This window comes from Triturus cristatus, chromosome 4_1 (assembly GCF_964204655.1).
Source record: "Triturus cristatus chromosome 4_1, aTriCri1.1, whole genome shotgun sequence".
Classification (NCBI taxonomy): domain Eukaryota; kingdom Metazoa; phylum Chordata; class Amphibia; order Caudata; family Salamandridae; genus Triturus; species Triturus cristatus.
In genome coordinates this window covers 1,133,455,595-1,133,473,632 of record NC_140585.1, presented here as the reverse complement: position 1 = coordinate 1,133,473,632, position 18,038 = coordinate 1,133,455,595, and the positions used below count along the sequence as shown (strand labels likewise).

Here is an 18,038-nt window from a genome sequence, read left to right as displayed (position 1 = left end):
GGAAGTTCAAGTGCTGTGCACAAATGTTTCCCTGGGCTGAAGCATGACTTATGGGCTGCTACATCCATTGTAGTGACAAGGCTGCCCCTCACCACGGGGAGTGCGACTCTTTAGCTACAGAGCTGCACAACATTTGTCCCCATTGTTTGAGACCATCAGGCTACAGCATTAAACCTCATTCTCCTTACTTAGCAATGGATTCCGCCCCGGAAGCATGAATATGAATACCCAGTGATATCATTAACTGGGGCATCGAGCAGTAAATTGACTCTCCTACTGTAGTCCTCTCATAAAACTGTTAGCATTATTTGAGGGAATAACTGTTTACATTTTCTTTAAACTGAACTCGTTCTATAATGCAGGTGAATAGAGGAAAGAGTGTGTTATTTCCTGTAGTATTTTCCTACCATGTGAGAACTATGGAATGTGCCATATTTGTTAGTGGTATTCATCAGTGAATGTTAGTAAAGCACTGTTGTCACGTTTGTCACAGGTCCTAGACATAACAGGGAATGATGGCGTGGTGAGGGATAGGCAGGAGCAAACACTGGTAGGGAGAGGCCCATAGTAAGCCTATTGCATGATTACAGGGGATGGAAACAGAAGAAGCGCATTTAGTGTGGTTCAAAACCTAGAGATGAGTGTAGCGTGTGAATGGCCGATGAAGCCCTGCCATAATGGTCTTGTATGAAGGGGGAGATAATGAGAACCAGCATGCTGATCTGTTTCGTACACCACACTGTGCAGAGATGAACCATAATTCAGTGTATACTCTGAATTCACACATCAGAACATGTTTTGTGGTGAATTTCCACAGAGCCCAGGACATCAAAGGCGCTTTTGGTGTGATAATGCAGTGAGGTTTGCTTAGGGAGGCGAAGATGCACAGGTTCTGAAGGGTTTAAAGTCCGGTTCGGTGTCATTACTTTTACTCTTTTATTGTAAGTTTCTGCTTGTTTCCGAAATTCTCAGCTAGTTGGCTACTTAAATTCTGCCGCTGCTTTCCATATAGGAGACGTGAAGCACAGCCAAAACGTCTTCAAAAATAGAATAGTCTGAGTAATTTAAAAGAGCAATTCAGCAGTATAGCTGATGTTCTTCAGTTCCAGTCTCTCTGCTGCATACAGATTACAGATTAAAAGTGACAACTGTTGTGTGCTCTTGCCCGGTTTTTGGTTTTTTTTTTACTTATTTTTTTTTTAATACATATCCATTTCAGCCTGTTGATCCCTATGGCTAAATAGTCATAGTTAGTCTTCCCTATGGTGAACTCCATGGGTGAAATTGGCTCATTGCTGTGTTGTCCTTCACAGCAACCTAGAAGGTGTGACCGTTTGTTATTTCTTAATGAATGAGCCCCAACTGATTGAAATTTAATGTCCCCAACACAGAGATCCTCAATTGAACTGTAGATAATCCATCTCTTTGGCCAGATCTCCTCCGTGACCTTCAATGAAGTGAATCTTATAACTGAGCATGACCTGTGGATGGAAATACAGAGCTATTGATTCACCATGACAGTCTTTTCACACCTACAGTCTTTAAGGACATATTTAACACATACCCTACTCAAAAAGAAAGAGTGGCGATCGTCTGGTTCAATCACACTGGAATGCATTATGTTTCTCGAATAAGTATTCCTTCTCCTGGAGACAATGCAGAACGTTGCAGTTCACGGTTGGATGGGTTCAAGGTGTAGAGATCCCCCAGTAATTCTTACATTAAGTTAGTTTTAATGAGCCAAATTGATTGAATTCGAAGCCCTTTCCTTTACCAATAAGGCCTTTTGTTTTCACATCAAAAATCTCAACCAAAAACTCCAACCAAAGCTAATCAGTCATTCAGTACATTCCTTTTGGAAGTCCAGACTCTCCAAGTATTTCTCTGTAGGTGGAGTCTCAAGATGGGCCCCTCTTGCCAGGTAAACACTTAAAAATATAAATATAAGCACTTCTTAAAACTCCAACTCTTCTAGGAGCCAATTCCGCTCGTGGTACAGTAGAAGTGAACGTGTAAGTATAAAACAAGCACAGACTGAGAGATCTGCTGATGTGCTACTAGGTGTGGCAAATCTGAACATTTGAAGGGAAGCTATTTTCTGAACTTCATCAGTACACCATGGATTTTCTATGGATGAAGCAAGTTTTACAACACGGACTCCCATGAGGCAGTCCTTCTCTATAGAGAGAAATTCCAGTATGCAGGCATGAAACGGGAGAAACCTTGAGCACATTCTCTCTCCTTTGGGTGGCCTGGCCTATACCTGGAGTATATGTGGGTGCAAGCATATGGATCTTTTCTTAATTACTGCATAATAATGGAACATTTGGGAAGCCTCCACCCACTGACTGGGCTCAAACACTAAACTTAAATGAGCCATGTGCACTGAGCATAAACATACCCCTGTGCATGCACTGTATAATCAACCCTGCACTCTCGGAAAAGAGTCTAACTCAGTCTCCACCTGCAATCCTACCCTGCTACCTCTAGCTCTATAATGGGAAGCACAGACAGAGCAGTCATCCTACCAGCATTTATAGGCTTACGGTTTTATGCAAGGGCATATACATCCAGGACCTAGTGGGTATTCCATAGCCCTATGTAGGCAATTGCCGATATGACCCTTGAACTAAGTGGAGGTTGGGTAATGTGAAGGATAACCACCCTTGGACCCATTCAATGCAACCTTGGATAGAAAAGTGCCTTCTAACTCGTCATGTTACAGTGGCTCTTCTGTATTTACACCTCATTCAAATCTGGTTCCCTACTCCAATGTTAATGTTTTCTCCTTCATTTTTCATTTACTAATGTTCCATGTTTTTCCTGTGACATTCCTAAACTTGATTGTTGCTTTATTTATTTAAGTGCATTCTAGGAAAACAAATGCTGGGGGGAAAATAGAGGGCTTTGCTTGTATTGTATATCTTATCGAACCGCGATACCTTTCTTTGTAGTTATTCTGTAACTTCATATGCAGCTGAAGAGCCTTCAAATCAGTCACTTTTTGCTCTCCACATTTACCCCATATTTCTTTCGATTTTGAGACTGTATGTTATATCCTACTATGATGTACAAGGCTGAGGGTTGATATTGTCACAAGTTTGGCAAGTGGGATTGAAACCTGATGACGGTAATAGTCTTGGGCCAGTGTCTTTTCCTTATCTTGGGGTGTGTTTCCGTAAGGTTATTCTGAACTGGAAGTCTCCAGGACTTGCTTATTCCTACTTACCTTCTATTTCAGTCTTCTGCCTGCTCATTGTGGGAAAATTATGCTATACATGAGTCAGAGTACCACCCCTAAGCCCTTATCACAGTTATTCAGCACCTGTGACATGGCTGTTACTGTCTTTTGCACTCTGCAGGGTAAGCCTCTCAAGTTGGCAATGATGTTGAGTTGCACGGCCCGTCTAGAGAATTGATATAAGTGGGCCCTTCAGGATGCATGCTTAGATGCAAGGCTGAGGTACTTGGCTGTGCACAGGGCTCCAAGAGTTTTCATTCTTGGAGGGCTTGTTCCTCTTTTTTCCGCACCGCACTACCGTTGGCTATAATTACATCTTTTGCCTTGTTTTGCCCAAATCGTGACTTCCCTTATGTCTTTCCAAGCAATTTTGAACTTAAAGGGTAAGCTTCTTGTTTGATATGTTGTCCCTATTCTTTTTGACTTGGGTCCTGGGCCCTAATGACAGCGAATTCATCAATCCTTGCATAGTGTCTGGACCCGTCTTTCCTGGAGGACTGAGAGGCAATCTTACAGTAGATGCAGTAGTGTCCCATCTATCTCCATCTCCTCCAGCATTTGTCCTTGATAATTGCACCCACTTATGTCACTTTGTAGGTTTATCAATCAATCAATCAGGATTTGTAAAGCGTGGCTAATCACCAGTGAAGGTATCCAGGCGCTGAGAACAATGCTGCTGGATAGAGTTCAGTTAAACGGCCAGGTCTTGAGTCCTTTTCTGAAGTCCAGCAGAGAGGAAGAGGTCCAGAGATGAAGTGGGAGGTCGTTCCATGAATTCCCCACGAGGCAGCAGAAGGAGCGTCCTCCACTCTTACTGCGACAAATGTGTGAGGTGTGAGCAAGCAAGAGGGAGGCTGAGCACAAGTGTCTGGAGGGCTGGTGGAAGTTCCGGCGGTGATGTATGCTGGTCCTTGGTTGTGTAGGACTTTGAAGGTGTGGATCAGCATCTTGAACAAACATCTCCTTTTAATGGGGAGCCAATGGAGGTTTTTTTGGTGGAGGGTGATATGGGTATGCTTGGGGGGGGGGGGGTCTACAATGAGTCTGTCTGCTGAATTCTTTATGGGCTGCTGTCTCTTGGGGAGGTGCAAGGTGATTGCTACGTAGAGTGTGTTGCTGTAGTACAGTCGGCTGGTGAGAAGGGCTTGGGTGATGGTCCGTCTGGTGTCGGTGGGGAGCCACTTGAAAATCTTGCGTAGCATGCGAAGCGTACGGAAGTAGGCGGTTGAGACTGCATTGATCTCTTTTCATGGTGAACTTACTGCCCAGAATGATGACCGGGTTAAAGGCATGATAAGTCGGAGTGAGTGAGGGTCCAAGTTCGGGAGGCCACCAGGGATCGCTCCATGAGGAGGTGGTGTTCCCAAAGATTAATACTTCTGTCTTGTCTGTGTTGAGTTTAGGGTCGTTGTCTTTCATCCAGTCGGCGACTCTCGTTATGCACTTGGGGAAATTGGTCAGTGTGATGCAGGGGTCTTCCGATAGGGAGAGGATGAGCTTGCTGTCGGCGGCGTAGGATATGATGCTTAGTCCATATGTTCTGATGATGTTGACCAAACCTTGAGAGACACCGCAGATGGTGTTCTTGGGTTCCGAGAAGATGGGAGGTAGGCGGATTCTGTGGGTTCTTGCAATCCATTTGAGGGCTTCTCCTTGGATGCCAATGTGGTGAAGTGTTTTGATGAGGGTGTGGTGAGATACTGTATCAAATGCTACTGAGAGGTCATGGAGGATCAGGACTGCTGATTTTCCCTGGGCAAGGAGGGATCTGATGTCTGTGATCAGGGCGGTTTAGGTGCTGTGGTTAGCGCGCAATCCGGATTGAGAGCTGTCCAGAAGATTGTCGGTCTCCAGATGTTCTGTTGCTGGTTGATGGACTTCTTGAGGACTTTGGTGGGAAAGGGCAGCAGAGAGATGCGGCGGTAGTTCTTGGTGTATACCAGTAGCGGACTACTTTAAACTGCGTCTTCCGCGATCGTATGTGTTTTGTGTCATGATGTTGATTTGAGCCCATTCCTCACCATCAACCTGACATTCAGCTCCCTTTCTATTTGCTGTAGCCCTTGTAATCTCTCTTGTAATCCTCCATCAGAGTTACTTCCCTTGGAGAACCCCTAATCTGGCACACCTTGCATCCATCCTTTCTGAAATGCACGTTTCTCCGGTGCTGAAGAGAACATCGGATTGCCAACAATCTGGGAATGGGAATATGCTTCGTCCCTTCCTCACTGCTAGTCTAACACTTTGTGTGTCTGTGGTGACCAGCGACTGATACAGTGTCTGTGGCCTGTGCCTTGTCTCCAGTCACTCCACATTCCATATGGGGGTATCAAACATCCCCTAATCAATAAAGCACTACTGCTTTGGGGACTCAGCCTGTCACTATTCCACAGGGAGGCATGGCTGCGAAGCCTGATAAAACATGCATTGTCTGCAACTCCCATCTCCCCCCCCCACCCCGCCCCCCCCCCCGCCCCCCCCCCCCAGTTTCACCGTGTTACGCCTTCCTATTGTGGGTTCTTTACCGACCCAAATTAATTTGGATGCCACCCTCTCGGAACATCTGTGACATAATGGAAGGACCTTCAAGTTTTTAGGTCGAGCCTGGGCAGCGCATGCGCTGCTCTGCGAGGCATGCTGTATTAGTGTATGCACTTGAAGCTCCGCCCACTCTCCGCCCATATTTTTCATTTGCTTGCGTTTTTGTCCTTTGTAAAATCTGGCTTCTGATTTGGTAATCTGCTTGTTAGTCCCTCCCTAGTACCGCTTTGTCGTCATTTGTAACCTCCCATGAGGACTGGCCCTTTTACTCCTGTTACTCCGTCTGTTATTTAGTATGTATACACTATTTTTAGTGAGTTTTGTCTTACTTAGAGCACAACATGCTTTCCTTCCATTCAGCGCGCCATGAGCGCTTTCACAGCAGCCAGGACGATGGCAGCCGCTTCTTTGCAGTGCCATAGGTCTTGCATTTAGGAGAGCTTGAGCTATTGGCATTGTAAATGACAATAGCTTAAACTCTCACAAATGCGAGACCTATGATTTTACAAATATTGTTTTTGGGGTTGTTTCCAAGCGCCCCATGCCGTGCTTGCACGTAATAGAGGCCACGCCCCTTTCTTTAGACGCGGCTCGTCTAAAGAAAGGGGTGTGGCTCTATTAAGTGCAAGCGCGGCATGAGGTGCTTGAAAACATAACAATATTTGCAATTCAATAGGTCTCGCATTTGTGAGAATTTAAGCTATTGACATTTACAGTGCTAATAGCTCAAAGTCTTGTAAATCCGAGACCTATTGCATTGCAAATGCTTGTTTAGAGAAGTAACCATGGAGAGGTACTGGTATAACTGGATGTTGACACCCTCATTTGTCCTTACTGCTGTCTTTTCCTTCTCCTTGATTTGGAACCAGTGCACTCTGCTGAGGATATGTGTGAGTTCTATGCTTAGCCGAAGGACCACACTGTTCTGTCTAATTCGTGATGCCTTTTTCCTTCAGTCCTGTACGTATGAAATCCAGGTTGTTGGATGCGGACTTAGGGGCTCATGTTGTTTCTCGCAGGGGATGTTTCACAACAAAACCAACTTGCCAACTGTCTGGATCATTCCTTTAATGGTAGCATTTTATTTGACTCCTCTGTGATTTACAGCTAAATCATGTTTTCTGAACCTCCCATTGTAATAAACATTCTTAAATATTCCCCCCCTCCGAAGGTCATGCTTTTTGTGCTGCCTTTTGCATCCACTTGAAGTGACTTAATTGGCTTCCTTCAGAGTTAACTGAAGAGGAACTCTGGGTGGCGCATTGCCCTCAACTTACACACCCTTCACAGTCTGGGAACAAAAATTGTATGTCTTGGGGGAGCTTGGCCAGCAGGAGGACAAGACTCCCTCTGCTTCTTAAGGCTCCCACTGAAGCCTCACTTTTCCACCTAAGCGACCAGAGCTGAGGTGCCCTGAGGCGGCTGGAGATGCTAGCCCAGTGAAGACAGCTATGTTGCTGCCCTGCGGATGCTTCAGTTTTGTGGTCCACATATGAGATCCACTCGCATGTTCATGGATCTCCAACCAGTGATTGCGCAATGCATGCTGAACTAATGGAGCTGGTGATAAAGAGCTCAGCTGCCTCCATAAACAATTTTAATTTGCAATATCACCAGAGCAGCATTGGTTCCTTTGAAGTGACCAGAGGAGTGAATTGAGAGGTGATTGCTGTGATGACTGCAGGCCAACCAAAGCCACCAAAAATCATATAGAGGTGGGCAGGCATGCTGATGAAACTACAGCCATGGGTAATGAGCTTTAGTCTTAATAGAACTGAGGTTTTCTTAATGGACCTTTCACTGTGTGAGACTAATGACTGGTAGCAAAGTTGTTGAAACTGAACATTGCCAGTACTGTAACGGGAAGACTGGTGACATTGAGGCGGCTGTGAGAGCAGTAGATGGAAATTCTAATAGCGTGTTGGGGGGGGGGGGGTTGAACAAGACTTAGCGGATTAAGGCCCCAAGATACAGACACTAGAGACCAAAGAGGAAAGCTAGAGATTTAAGAACCGTTAAAAGAGATAATGATCTTTAAGAACTGTACAGTTGAAAGCCTAGTGAGAATATGCATGTGGATGAGAGAGACTAGAGATTTAAGAACCGCTAGAAGAGATATTGGCCTTTAAGAATTATACAGTTGAAAGCCTAGTGAGAATAGACTTGTGGATGAGTGTTAGACAACCTGAACATGGATGTTGTCCTGCAAGTGCTGGACTTCCCATCTGTAGTTCCTGAGGCGTATGCAACGTATTTGATGGCAACTACACTAAATTAGCTTGTGGACTTAAAAGATGGTTTGGTGCAAGGCATGGTGGAAGACCTAGACTGTTCTCACATGCTAAACAGTGACCCTAACAGTGCTGCTTTAGCACTCTGCTGGATGCTATGAGAGGATGCTGCAGGTAGAGGCTTGTAAGTAAAAGGTGATGTTGGTGATGGGTCTTGCCTCCTCCTATTCACCTCATTCTCTGACTCAAATATCAAAAACAATTTTGCCTAAAAAACAACTGTCGCGGATGTCAAGAAAGACTTGAACTCTTAAAGAGTGGTGTCCGTTACTGGTGGTCTGGTGACATTTAAAGTGTTGGAGAAAATGGCCATTCTCTTTATTTTTGGCTATGTATGAAGCAGGCAGGGCTAGTTTTCTTTCCAAAGTTTTGTGTTCATGAAGTCTGAAGATTTCCTTTTTTCTCCCAGTCTGGGCCATTTCTGAGGTTGAGCAGGCAATCTTTTTTTAAGTTCTGAGGGGTTGGAAACTGGTCTCTTCTTGAGTAGTTGATGCTCAAGTTGTGAGTACTGGTTTTAATTTTGTTTTTCTTCTGCTGTGTCCCTCTTTGCTTCTTAGGCTCTGACTGAGCCACTGTATACCATATTTTGTTTTGTTTTAATTGCGTCTACACCTAAATTAGCTAGGCCGTTTGTTGGTTGCATTGTCCCTGGTTATTATTTATTGAATACACATACCTTTTTTAATTGCAACTCTGTTTTGTTGCTTGTCTAATAGTTGTTTAAAAGTAGTGGCTGTAGTTATCTGTCTTTCATTTTAATTTTTATGCTGTTGTGTGCTCTGTATTTATGGTCGTACACCTTTGGACCTTACACTTTTTGTAAAGCTTTTTATATCCCACACCTGAGTCACCTTTGTCCTTGGTGTCATATCTTATTCTCCTTATGCGACCCGTTTGGGACTCCTGCTTTAACTCTTAATCGATGTCCTTCAGTCTACTTCAGATATTCATTTTCACTATTTTTCGTTCTTACATTTCAGAGTTGTGGCCATTCTTATGCAGTGGACTTTCACCTCCCCTTTTGTTGGTAGACCCCTTCCCAGAAACCCTTCTTTTTATTTGGGGTGGGGGGGCATGGTGGGTTGGAAGGGGACTGGTGTTTCTGACTCCCTGGTCCAGCTTGGTTTGACCAATTACATTGGGGATAGTTGGATAGGAGGTCAAGGGCTTCTCTCTTGTGGTAAAGCCTTGCTTCAGCCGTGCCAGTCTTTATGAACCCCACCTGTTAACTTTCTCCCTCTAGCTGGAGGTCAATAGGGGAGGTTTCTTCTAGTGTTTAATTGTATATAGTCTTATTTAGTAGGAAATGTTTTATAATTCCCTCATTAGCCTGGAGAATGGACAAATTATTCATTCAAATCTTGATTTTATACTTAGATTACCATATCCCCCTTCTTTCACCAACCCACCTTCCTACAACTCTTTGGTCTGTATTGCACTTGGTTGCGCCCCATGCAGGGATTTTTACACTTGTGATTGCTAATCTGTGAGCACTATATCGGAGCACAGAAAGAGTGCAGTAGACAGGCCTTCTTTATTTTTATTTTTTAATTGAAACTGCTGAGATATTTCTTATTTTGCCTGCATGTTTAGATATCCTTTGCGTATGTAAGTCAGGATTCTTAAGCTAACCACTGTAAGAGCACTCGGTAAGCCACTGGTACAGTTTTGGAAATGAAAAGGATACTTCAGTAAAATCAAATGTTACTAAATTCATGTGAATAGATTTAAATACATCTATTTCAAGGAATATTTAATTGAATACTATTTTTAATTTGTGTTGTGTGAGAACTGCATGCTTGAAAAGTGATAAACAACTGTATCTTTATTTTAACAGGAACCAGATGTGCAGAAGTTGGAAGAAAGATTTAACTGTGGTCAAATAGAAGAGGCCATTGTACAGGTGATGTTGACTTTTTCATTTTGACGTTGTTACACAGACGACATTATTAGATAAATAATTGAATTCGAATAGTAAATTTTATTTTTCACTTTTAAACAGTTGCATCTGACAGGTTTAATTAGTGAAAATGACACCAAACTGCTCGTCATACGCTTAAACAGCCAGGAGTGCATTATGTACCATGTAGGTTTATAAAACCATGTTCCTGTACGTCTTCAAAACTGCTTCTAAGCAGAATGATCATGTCCCAGGTTAGCACTTCTACTTTGTCACAGCAAATTCCCACCTACTGTTCCTTCCATGGTGAAGGATGATCCCCAGCAATATCTCAAGCAATCAAAAATGTCTTTGGGTAGGTACCTTTTTAGATGGTGTTTTTGAGCAGTAAGGATTTTATTTTTATTTGGATGCTTCACCAGCTCTTTTCCTCTGGTGTATAGGACAGAATTACAATCACATAGTTCTTGTGGTGTGACTTCCACGTGCGACGAATTCGAGGAGATATGATTTAGAACACTGAAGGACAAAGAAGTAACTTGCGGAGACCAAGCTGGGCCTTGTAGGGAAGGGAGATCAGAGAAATCTGTTTCTCAACCACAAACAAAGCACTGCATCGAGGCAGACAGGTTTGAGATCAGGGGCAAGGGGATGCGATGGGACCTCCCCATAAGATTTAGCCAGCAGTGTCTAACAAGGGCGCACACTGACCTCAGCCGCCTTGAATGCCTTAAAATCTTTCTGGTTGATTATGGGACAAAGTGGAGTAATTTGCAGGCCTCCTCGTCAGGTACCTTAGAGAGGACTTGTGCAAAATTCTGAAGAAAGGAATGATAATTACAGAAAAGACACTCAGCAGAGCTGGTGACCCGTGGATATTCCAATTAGTGATCTTCACACTTTTTCTAAATTAACAGCAGAAAATGCATGGCCTACTTTTCTTAGGCAGCCGGCTTCAGATAGCGTGCAAATGATAAGATCTAGAAGGTAATAACTGAGGCCTAGATTTCTAAGTCTGCCAGATTACAGAAAGAAAGAGGGTCTCTAAATTTCAGTTTAGAACATATGGGAAAGGCCTTTACTGCTTGTTGGCTTATAAAACCTACCATTAATAGCTGCAGTTTAACTAGCAAAAACAGAAACAATCCACCAGAGTACAACAAAAGTCCTTAGCAGCACTGGGAGCCAATTACCGAAATGCACTGCCACCACATGATTCGCAAACAATCTTTCTGCATGGCATAGTATCCAAAAATACAAATGTTTGTCGCTCCTTTCTCTGTTATATGAAGCTCTGTTTCTTGGTTTTCCAAAATAAGGCTTGATTTGAGTCTAACACATACTTTTGTGGGTAAGAAATGTACAAAGACGTACACTCAGAATAAAGCCCTAGAGTACAAGTGCCATATGCGCGCTGTGTGATGTCACATATGCATTACCACAACTTACACCCAAGATGCACAAAATGCACAAGTGAAGTATAATTTTAAATTATTTTTCTAATTGTATGTCTCTTCATTACTACATTTACTCAGGTAACTACGACCGTAGACGACTCCTACAACTACTGTAGGTCACGTTTTCCAATGTTATTTATAGCTACCTATACTTCAATTTTATTTATACCTGCATATGCTTCAGCTGTAATGCAGAGTAACAATATATAAGTATGGTCTTCAAGAATGTCTAGAACCTTTGTTAGGTCACGAGCCAGGCAGAAACAAGTTACCCCCTCTCCTATTGGGTTGAAGTTCTATTCCGCTCTGTTTTAATCTATTCCTTAGGGTCACCAGTAAAAAAACATTGTTCAGCCCACCATGTGGTGGTTTTAACTCTTCCTGTCACATATCCTGCACTCTGTGTTCCTCATCCACACCACAAACTCTCTTAGGGCCCTAATTACGCAAATCTGAAAGAAACGTGCAGTGATAGATTCCTTACCTTAGAATTATCCCCAGGCTGGATCAGTCAGCCGTAGCAGCAGTCAGCAGTACCCCTGCGCGTCGGTAGGCGTTGTTGTGCGGCTCCGCGGGCGTCGTTGGCACCGGGACGATGACGCTGGAGTTACTTAGACGTGCCTACGCGCGCTGACGTCAGTTCTTTCTTTTTCCGCGCCAGTAAGCGCATATCCGGGAAGAGCTAGTACCCCCAGTCATTTTTTGACTGAGTTTTTTTAGGCCTTTTGTCTCCTTTTTCTCGAGTTGATCGACTCCTGGTATCGTAGGGATGCCCGGGTTTAAGAACTGTGGGGGACTGTCACCGCATGATGTCGGTGATGGACCCACACCCCGTGTGTCTCTACTGCCTGGGGCGCGACCACGACTCCAAGTTGTGCCCCGACTGCCGGGCCATGGCGCCGAAGATTTTGTGGAAGCGGCCCCGAAAGTTGTTGGAAGTCCTGCAGTCGAGGGACCAGTCGCGGAGCCGTCACCATCATTCTTCTGGATCTAAATCTTCGCACTCGGGGTCAGGTAAGTCGAAGCATTCTAAAAAGAAGTCGAAGAAGCGTTGTCGCTCCTAGACTTCCCCTCGTGCGATGTGGCTGAGGGTGCGAGTTGTGCCACCCCTGCGGCTCCGGCGGAGCCTGCGATGTCGCCGCCGGTCTACCCGCCCTTCCCGGGTCTGTGACACCTGCCCAGTTGCAAGAGTTTCTTGCTGTCATGGCCTGATTCTTTGGGCCGTCTGGCCCAGCCGGTGTGCCTCCGGGCAACGCGGGCCCAACTGGGGGTCCTGTCCTGCTGGCGGCTCCGGCGTCGCCGGTGGCTCCGGTGCCGCAGGACCCCCTGGGATCCGGGATCGGACCCCGGTCGACGCCGGTGGACCTTGTAACGCCTCCACCGACGTCGGCACCACCTCCGACGTCGCCCGCTCCTCGGGACGACGTCCCCAGTTTCAGCCCTGAACCGGACACTGTGCTGGATAGGCGCAGCTCGGCGCCGATTCCGACGCTGATGGGGCAATTTTTTCCCTATGTTTGTCCTCCATATTTTCAGCCTGTTCCACAGACTTCAGAGGAAGGGGAGGACTGGGAGGGGTCTGAGGACCCTCTCGCACAAGACTGTGCTTATGACCCAGACTGGGCAGAGGATTTGGGGGATGCCCGTGGTCTTGACACCTTACCTGACCTTGGCATGCTGTCTCCTCCTACCATGGCCATGGAGGAGGGAGCCAGTTATGCAGTGGTTTTGCATAGGCCCTCAGGGCTAACCTCCTGACAGAAGTGCTCCAGCCGGCGAAGACCTCTTCGGAGCCCTTGCTGCCCTTTAATGAAGCTCTGTCTGACGTTCTTTTGGGCACCTGGTCCAGGCCCAACACAGGGGCTCCTGTGGGCAGGAACATGGCCCGACGCCATCGCCCGGCTCCGGGCGACCCCCTCTTCCTCTCCCAACACCCCACTCCTGAGAGTTTGGTTGTCTAAGCCTCTGTGTCCCAGAGCGTGTTCCCTTCCGCACCTCCGGATTGGAAATCCAAAAAGCTGGAGCAGCTTGGCAAGAAGCTGTTTTCATCTGCCAGCTTAGGGCTGCGGTCTGTGAACACCGCATGCCTCCTGGGCCATTATTCCCACTCTGTGTTGGACACGGTTGCGCAGGTGCTGCCTAGCTGTCCGAAAGAGGCCCAGACCGTACTCGCCCAAGCTATTGCTGCTGGGAGAGACACAGCTAAGTTCACCATCTGTTGTGGGCTTGACACCGCCGACTCGCTGGGCTAAGCGATTTCCACAACGGTGGCGCTTAGGCGCCATGCCTGGCTGAGAACAACTGGCTTCTCGGGGGATGTCGAGAACACTCTGATGGACATGGCATTCTCCTTTTTGGCAATAAGGCAGATAGTGCGCTTGAGCGCTTTAAGTACTCACGGGCTACAGCTAAGTCCTTGGGCCTGTCGGCCACTCGGCCTCCTCTGCCTTCAGCCTTTCGCTCCTTTTGTGGCCACGGAAGGGGTGCCCCACAACGTTTGCAGGGCCACAGGCTGGCGCAGCAGCAACAACAGTGCGGCCGCGGACGTGGGAACCGTCGAGGTGGTCAGGGGGCCAGCGGGCGGGTCAATCCACTTCCACCCCCGCAGCATCCACTGCAAAGCCTTCCTAGTCCGACCTTTCAGGCCCATCAAACGCCAGTGGGTGGCAGAATTCGCCATCATCTCCCCCACTGGCGCAACATCACTTCGGAAAAGTGGGTGCTGAAAAATGTCCGAAGGGGCTACTCCCTCCCCTTCGAGACTTCCCCTCCAGCCATGCCACCTCAATACCACCGCATGTCAGGGGACCATCTTGCGCTTCTTCAGCAGGAAGTCACGGCCCTCTTGGCCAAGGGGGCCATTGAGCGCGTTTCTGGGCCAGAAGTAAGTTGTGGTTGTTATTCCCACTACTTTCTGGTCCCCAAGAAGGCCAAGGGTCTGCATCCTATCTTAGACATTCGGAACGTCAATCGCCTCCTCCGGAAGGAGAAGTTCAAGATGATAACACTTGCTCAGGTCTAGTCTGCCATAGACCTGCAAGATTGGATGGTAGCTTTGGACTTGCAGTTCACGGTAGGCCACGAGCATTTTCAGTTCACCATGCTCCATTTTGGCCTTACCAGCGCCCCTCGGGTGTTCACGAAAGTGATAGCTGTGGTCGCAGCTCATCTGCGCAGATCAGGGGTCCCAGTCTTCCTCTATCTTGACGACTGGTTGTTGAAGGCGGGCTCGACCCAGGCAGTCGTCTCCCTCCTCCAGACTACGGCCGACCTCCTGCATTTGCTGGGGTTCTCCATCAACGTGCCGAAGTCGCACCTGATCCCCTCTCAGAAGCTCCTCTTCATCGGAGCGATTCTGGATTCGGCGCAGCGAGTCTGGGATATTCAGACTATGATTCCGATCTTTCAGCCTTTATCCCGGGTTTCGGTCAGGATGACCCTCCGGCTACTGGCCCTGATGGCCTCCTGCATCCTGTTAGTGGGTCATGCCAGATGGCATATGCGGGCTCTGCAGTGGCACCTGAAGTTCCAGTGGGCACAACATCAGGGCAACCTGTCCGATCACATCCAGATCTCGGAGGGCACTGCACGACAATTGCAGTGGTGGCTCACGAATCGCGATTGGGTCAATGGCAGATCCCTCTCCCTTCCCCAACCGGAACACACAGATGTGACGGACGCATCCCTTCTGGGCTGGGGCGGCCACGTGGGAGAGGCGGAGATCAGAAGACTCTGGTCTCTGGCCGAGTCCGGGCTCCATATCAACCTTGTGGAGCTTCGGGCGATCTGACTTGCACTGAAGGCATTCCTTCCCTCTGTCAAGGGGAAAATAGTGCAGGTGTTCACAGACAACACCACCGCCATGTGGTTCTGCAACAAACAGGGCGGGTTGGGGTCGTGGACCCTATGTCAGGAGGCTCTGCGTCTCTGGACATGGCTGAAACATCAGGGCATTTACCTAGTGGTTCAACACCTGGCAGGTTCTCTAAACGCCAGGGCGGACGAACTCAGCCACCGGTGTATGATGGATCACGAATGCGCTCGGACGTGGCGCAAGGTCTCTTTCAGCAGTGGGGAGAGCCTTGGTTAAATCTATTCGCCACCGAAGAGAACGCGCAATGTCATCAGTTCTGCGCGTTGGAATTTCCAAGGCAGCACTCACTAGGCGACGCTTTTCAACGCGAGTGTAGTTGCATTCTACTCTACGCCGTTCCATCTATACCACTTCTACCCAGAGTGTTGAAGAAGATCAAGCACGACCGGGCCCAAGTCATTCTTGTGGCTCCGGACTGGGCACGAAGAGTATGGTATCTGGAGCTACTCAGCATGGCTATCGATCCCCCGAGCCGACTGCCTCTTCGGGGGGATCTTATGTCGTAGCACCAGGGGACGGTCTTCCACCCGAACCTGTCCAGCCTCCACCTCCTTGCGTGGAGATTGAGCGGCAGCAGTTTACGTCTTTTGACCTGCCTCCCGAAGTTTGTGACGTAATCTTGGCAGCCAGGTGTCCCTCCACTAAGACGGTATACCCCTGCAGGTGAAACAAATTTGTGGCATGGTGCACAGCAAAGGCTGTGGATCCCCTTTCTGCCCCTCTTTCAGAGGTCCTTCTATTCCTTCTTTCTTAGGCCCAGCAGGACTCTGCTCTGGACACTATCAAGGGCTATTTCTCGGCCTTTTCAGCCTTTTTACGGCTTCCAGATTAGCCTTCCCTTTTCAAGTCCCCTGTTGTAAATAGATTCTTAAAAGGCATTACTCATCTTTTTCCTCCTGTTCCTTTCATAATGCCTCAGTGGGACTTGAACCTGGTTTTGACATATCTGATGTGTGCTCCCTTTGAGCCACTTCACAACTGTCCTCTTCGTCTTCTCACTTTAAAGACCGCTTTCCTGGTGGCCATCACCTCTGCCAGAAGAGTGAGTGAGCTCCAGGCTGTTTCTCCTAAACCTCCTTTTCGCTCTGTTCATCCAGACAAAGTGGTTCTAAGGACTCGTCCATCCATTCTGCCGAAGGTTGTCATTGCCTTTCACATCAGGCAGACCATCACTTTGCCTCCCTTGTTTCCGCCTCTGCATCCCTCGAAAGAGGAAGAGAGGCTCCACCGTCTGGACTCAAAATGTGCGCTCTCATTCTGTCTAAACCGCATACAACAGCTCCGGGTGGATGACCAGCTCCTTGTTGGCTACGTGGGCGCCAAGAAAGGTTGGGCCATGCACAAGCGGACCATCTCTCGGTGGGTCGTTCTGTGCATAAAGGCATTTTATTCTTTGGCTACAAAAGAGCCTCCAGTGGGGCTGCGCGCCCATTCTACCAGGGCGACGGCAGCCACTTCTGCTTTGGGACGGGGTGTTCCCTTGCATGACATCTGTCAGGCGGCTACATGGGCCTCGCTGCACACGTTTATCAAGCACTACTGCCTGGACGGCCAAGTCCGGAGAGACTGCTTCTTTGGCCGTTCTGTTCTCCAGGACTTTCTGGTGTGATCTTGGTTCGCAGACCCACCACCGGAGTTGGTATTGCTGGTGTATCTTTTCTAAGGTAAGGAATCTATCACTACGTGTTTCTTTCAGATGCACAAGTTACTTACCTTCGGTAACGATATATCTGTAAGAAACATTAGTAGTGATAGATTCGTTACCGCCTCACCCATCCTCCCCGTTCTGCGAACCGATTTCTAGGGTTAAGGTCATCCCTTTCAGGGCCCTAGTTTCATGGCACCAGTGGTCAGTTTCTTGCATGGCTCTGCGTTCCTGGCGCAGAAAGTAGTGTACAGAACTGACATCAGCGTGTGTGGGCGCGTCTAAGTAGCTCCAGCGACGTCATCCCAACTCCAACGACGCACGCGGAGCCGCATGACGACGCCTACCGACGCGCAGGGGTACTGCTGACGAAAACTTTTCGGATCCAGTCCGACGCCTGGGGTTAAATTCTAAGGTAAGGAATCTATCACTACTAATGTTTCTTACAGATATATCGTTATTGAAGGTAAGTAACTTGTGTAACACATTTCAAGCGCTCCCTGGGTTTGGAGTGTTGTAGCCCTCATTGGTCCTAGTGAGGGGAGGGGGTGAGGACCCCCATGGTGTAGCATGCCACCTAAAGGTGGGTGAGGGTAACTGTCCTTTACTTGCCAATAGTACGGAGACTGAACCCTCCCCCAATTCCCCCCACCCCAAACCCCTGCTTCTATTGAGATTGATCTTCTGAAATTCGTCTCATAGACCACCTTTACCTTTTCGTGTTAAAATTGTATTTTTAGGGAGAAACTGGCTATTTGGATGCTTCTTTAAACTCTTTGTGATTTATATAACTATTTCAAATAGACAGCCAATTTAGTTCAAATGAGAGATACCTAGGAGCAGTTCTGAATAACTGGATCACAAAGGCATGTGCTTAAGAGGACATGCTGTTCTCTATACACTAGAAATCTTTTGAGCTTAACAAGCATTTAATAGTCTGTTAGAGTTTTCTGTCTTCTGGGCTCCATTGTGTCTTGCAATTTCATGGTCTTGCATGCCAAACGTCACATGAAACCCCGGAGTGGCTCAGAGAAAAGGATGCTTCCAGGATAAAGTGGGTCTGGCAACAGCAGCTCTACAGTTATTAAT

The 18,038-nt window shown here is 47.3% G+C and overlaps 1 protein-coding gene across 1 annotated transcript in view; it reads left to right on the top strand.

Moving 5' to 3' along the window:
- Nucleotides 1-18,038, top strand: part of NDUFA5 (NADH:ubiquinone oxidoreductase subunit A5) — an 83,874-nt gene that overhangs the window by 55,698 nt on the left and 10,138 nt on the right. The window contains exon 4 of the mRNA XM_085654195.1: nt 9,911-9,976. Within this exon, the coding sequence (XP_085510321.1) occupies nt 9,911-9,976 (66 nt within the window). The remainder of the gene's footprint in view (nt 1-9,910; nt 9,977-18,038) is intronic.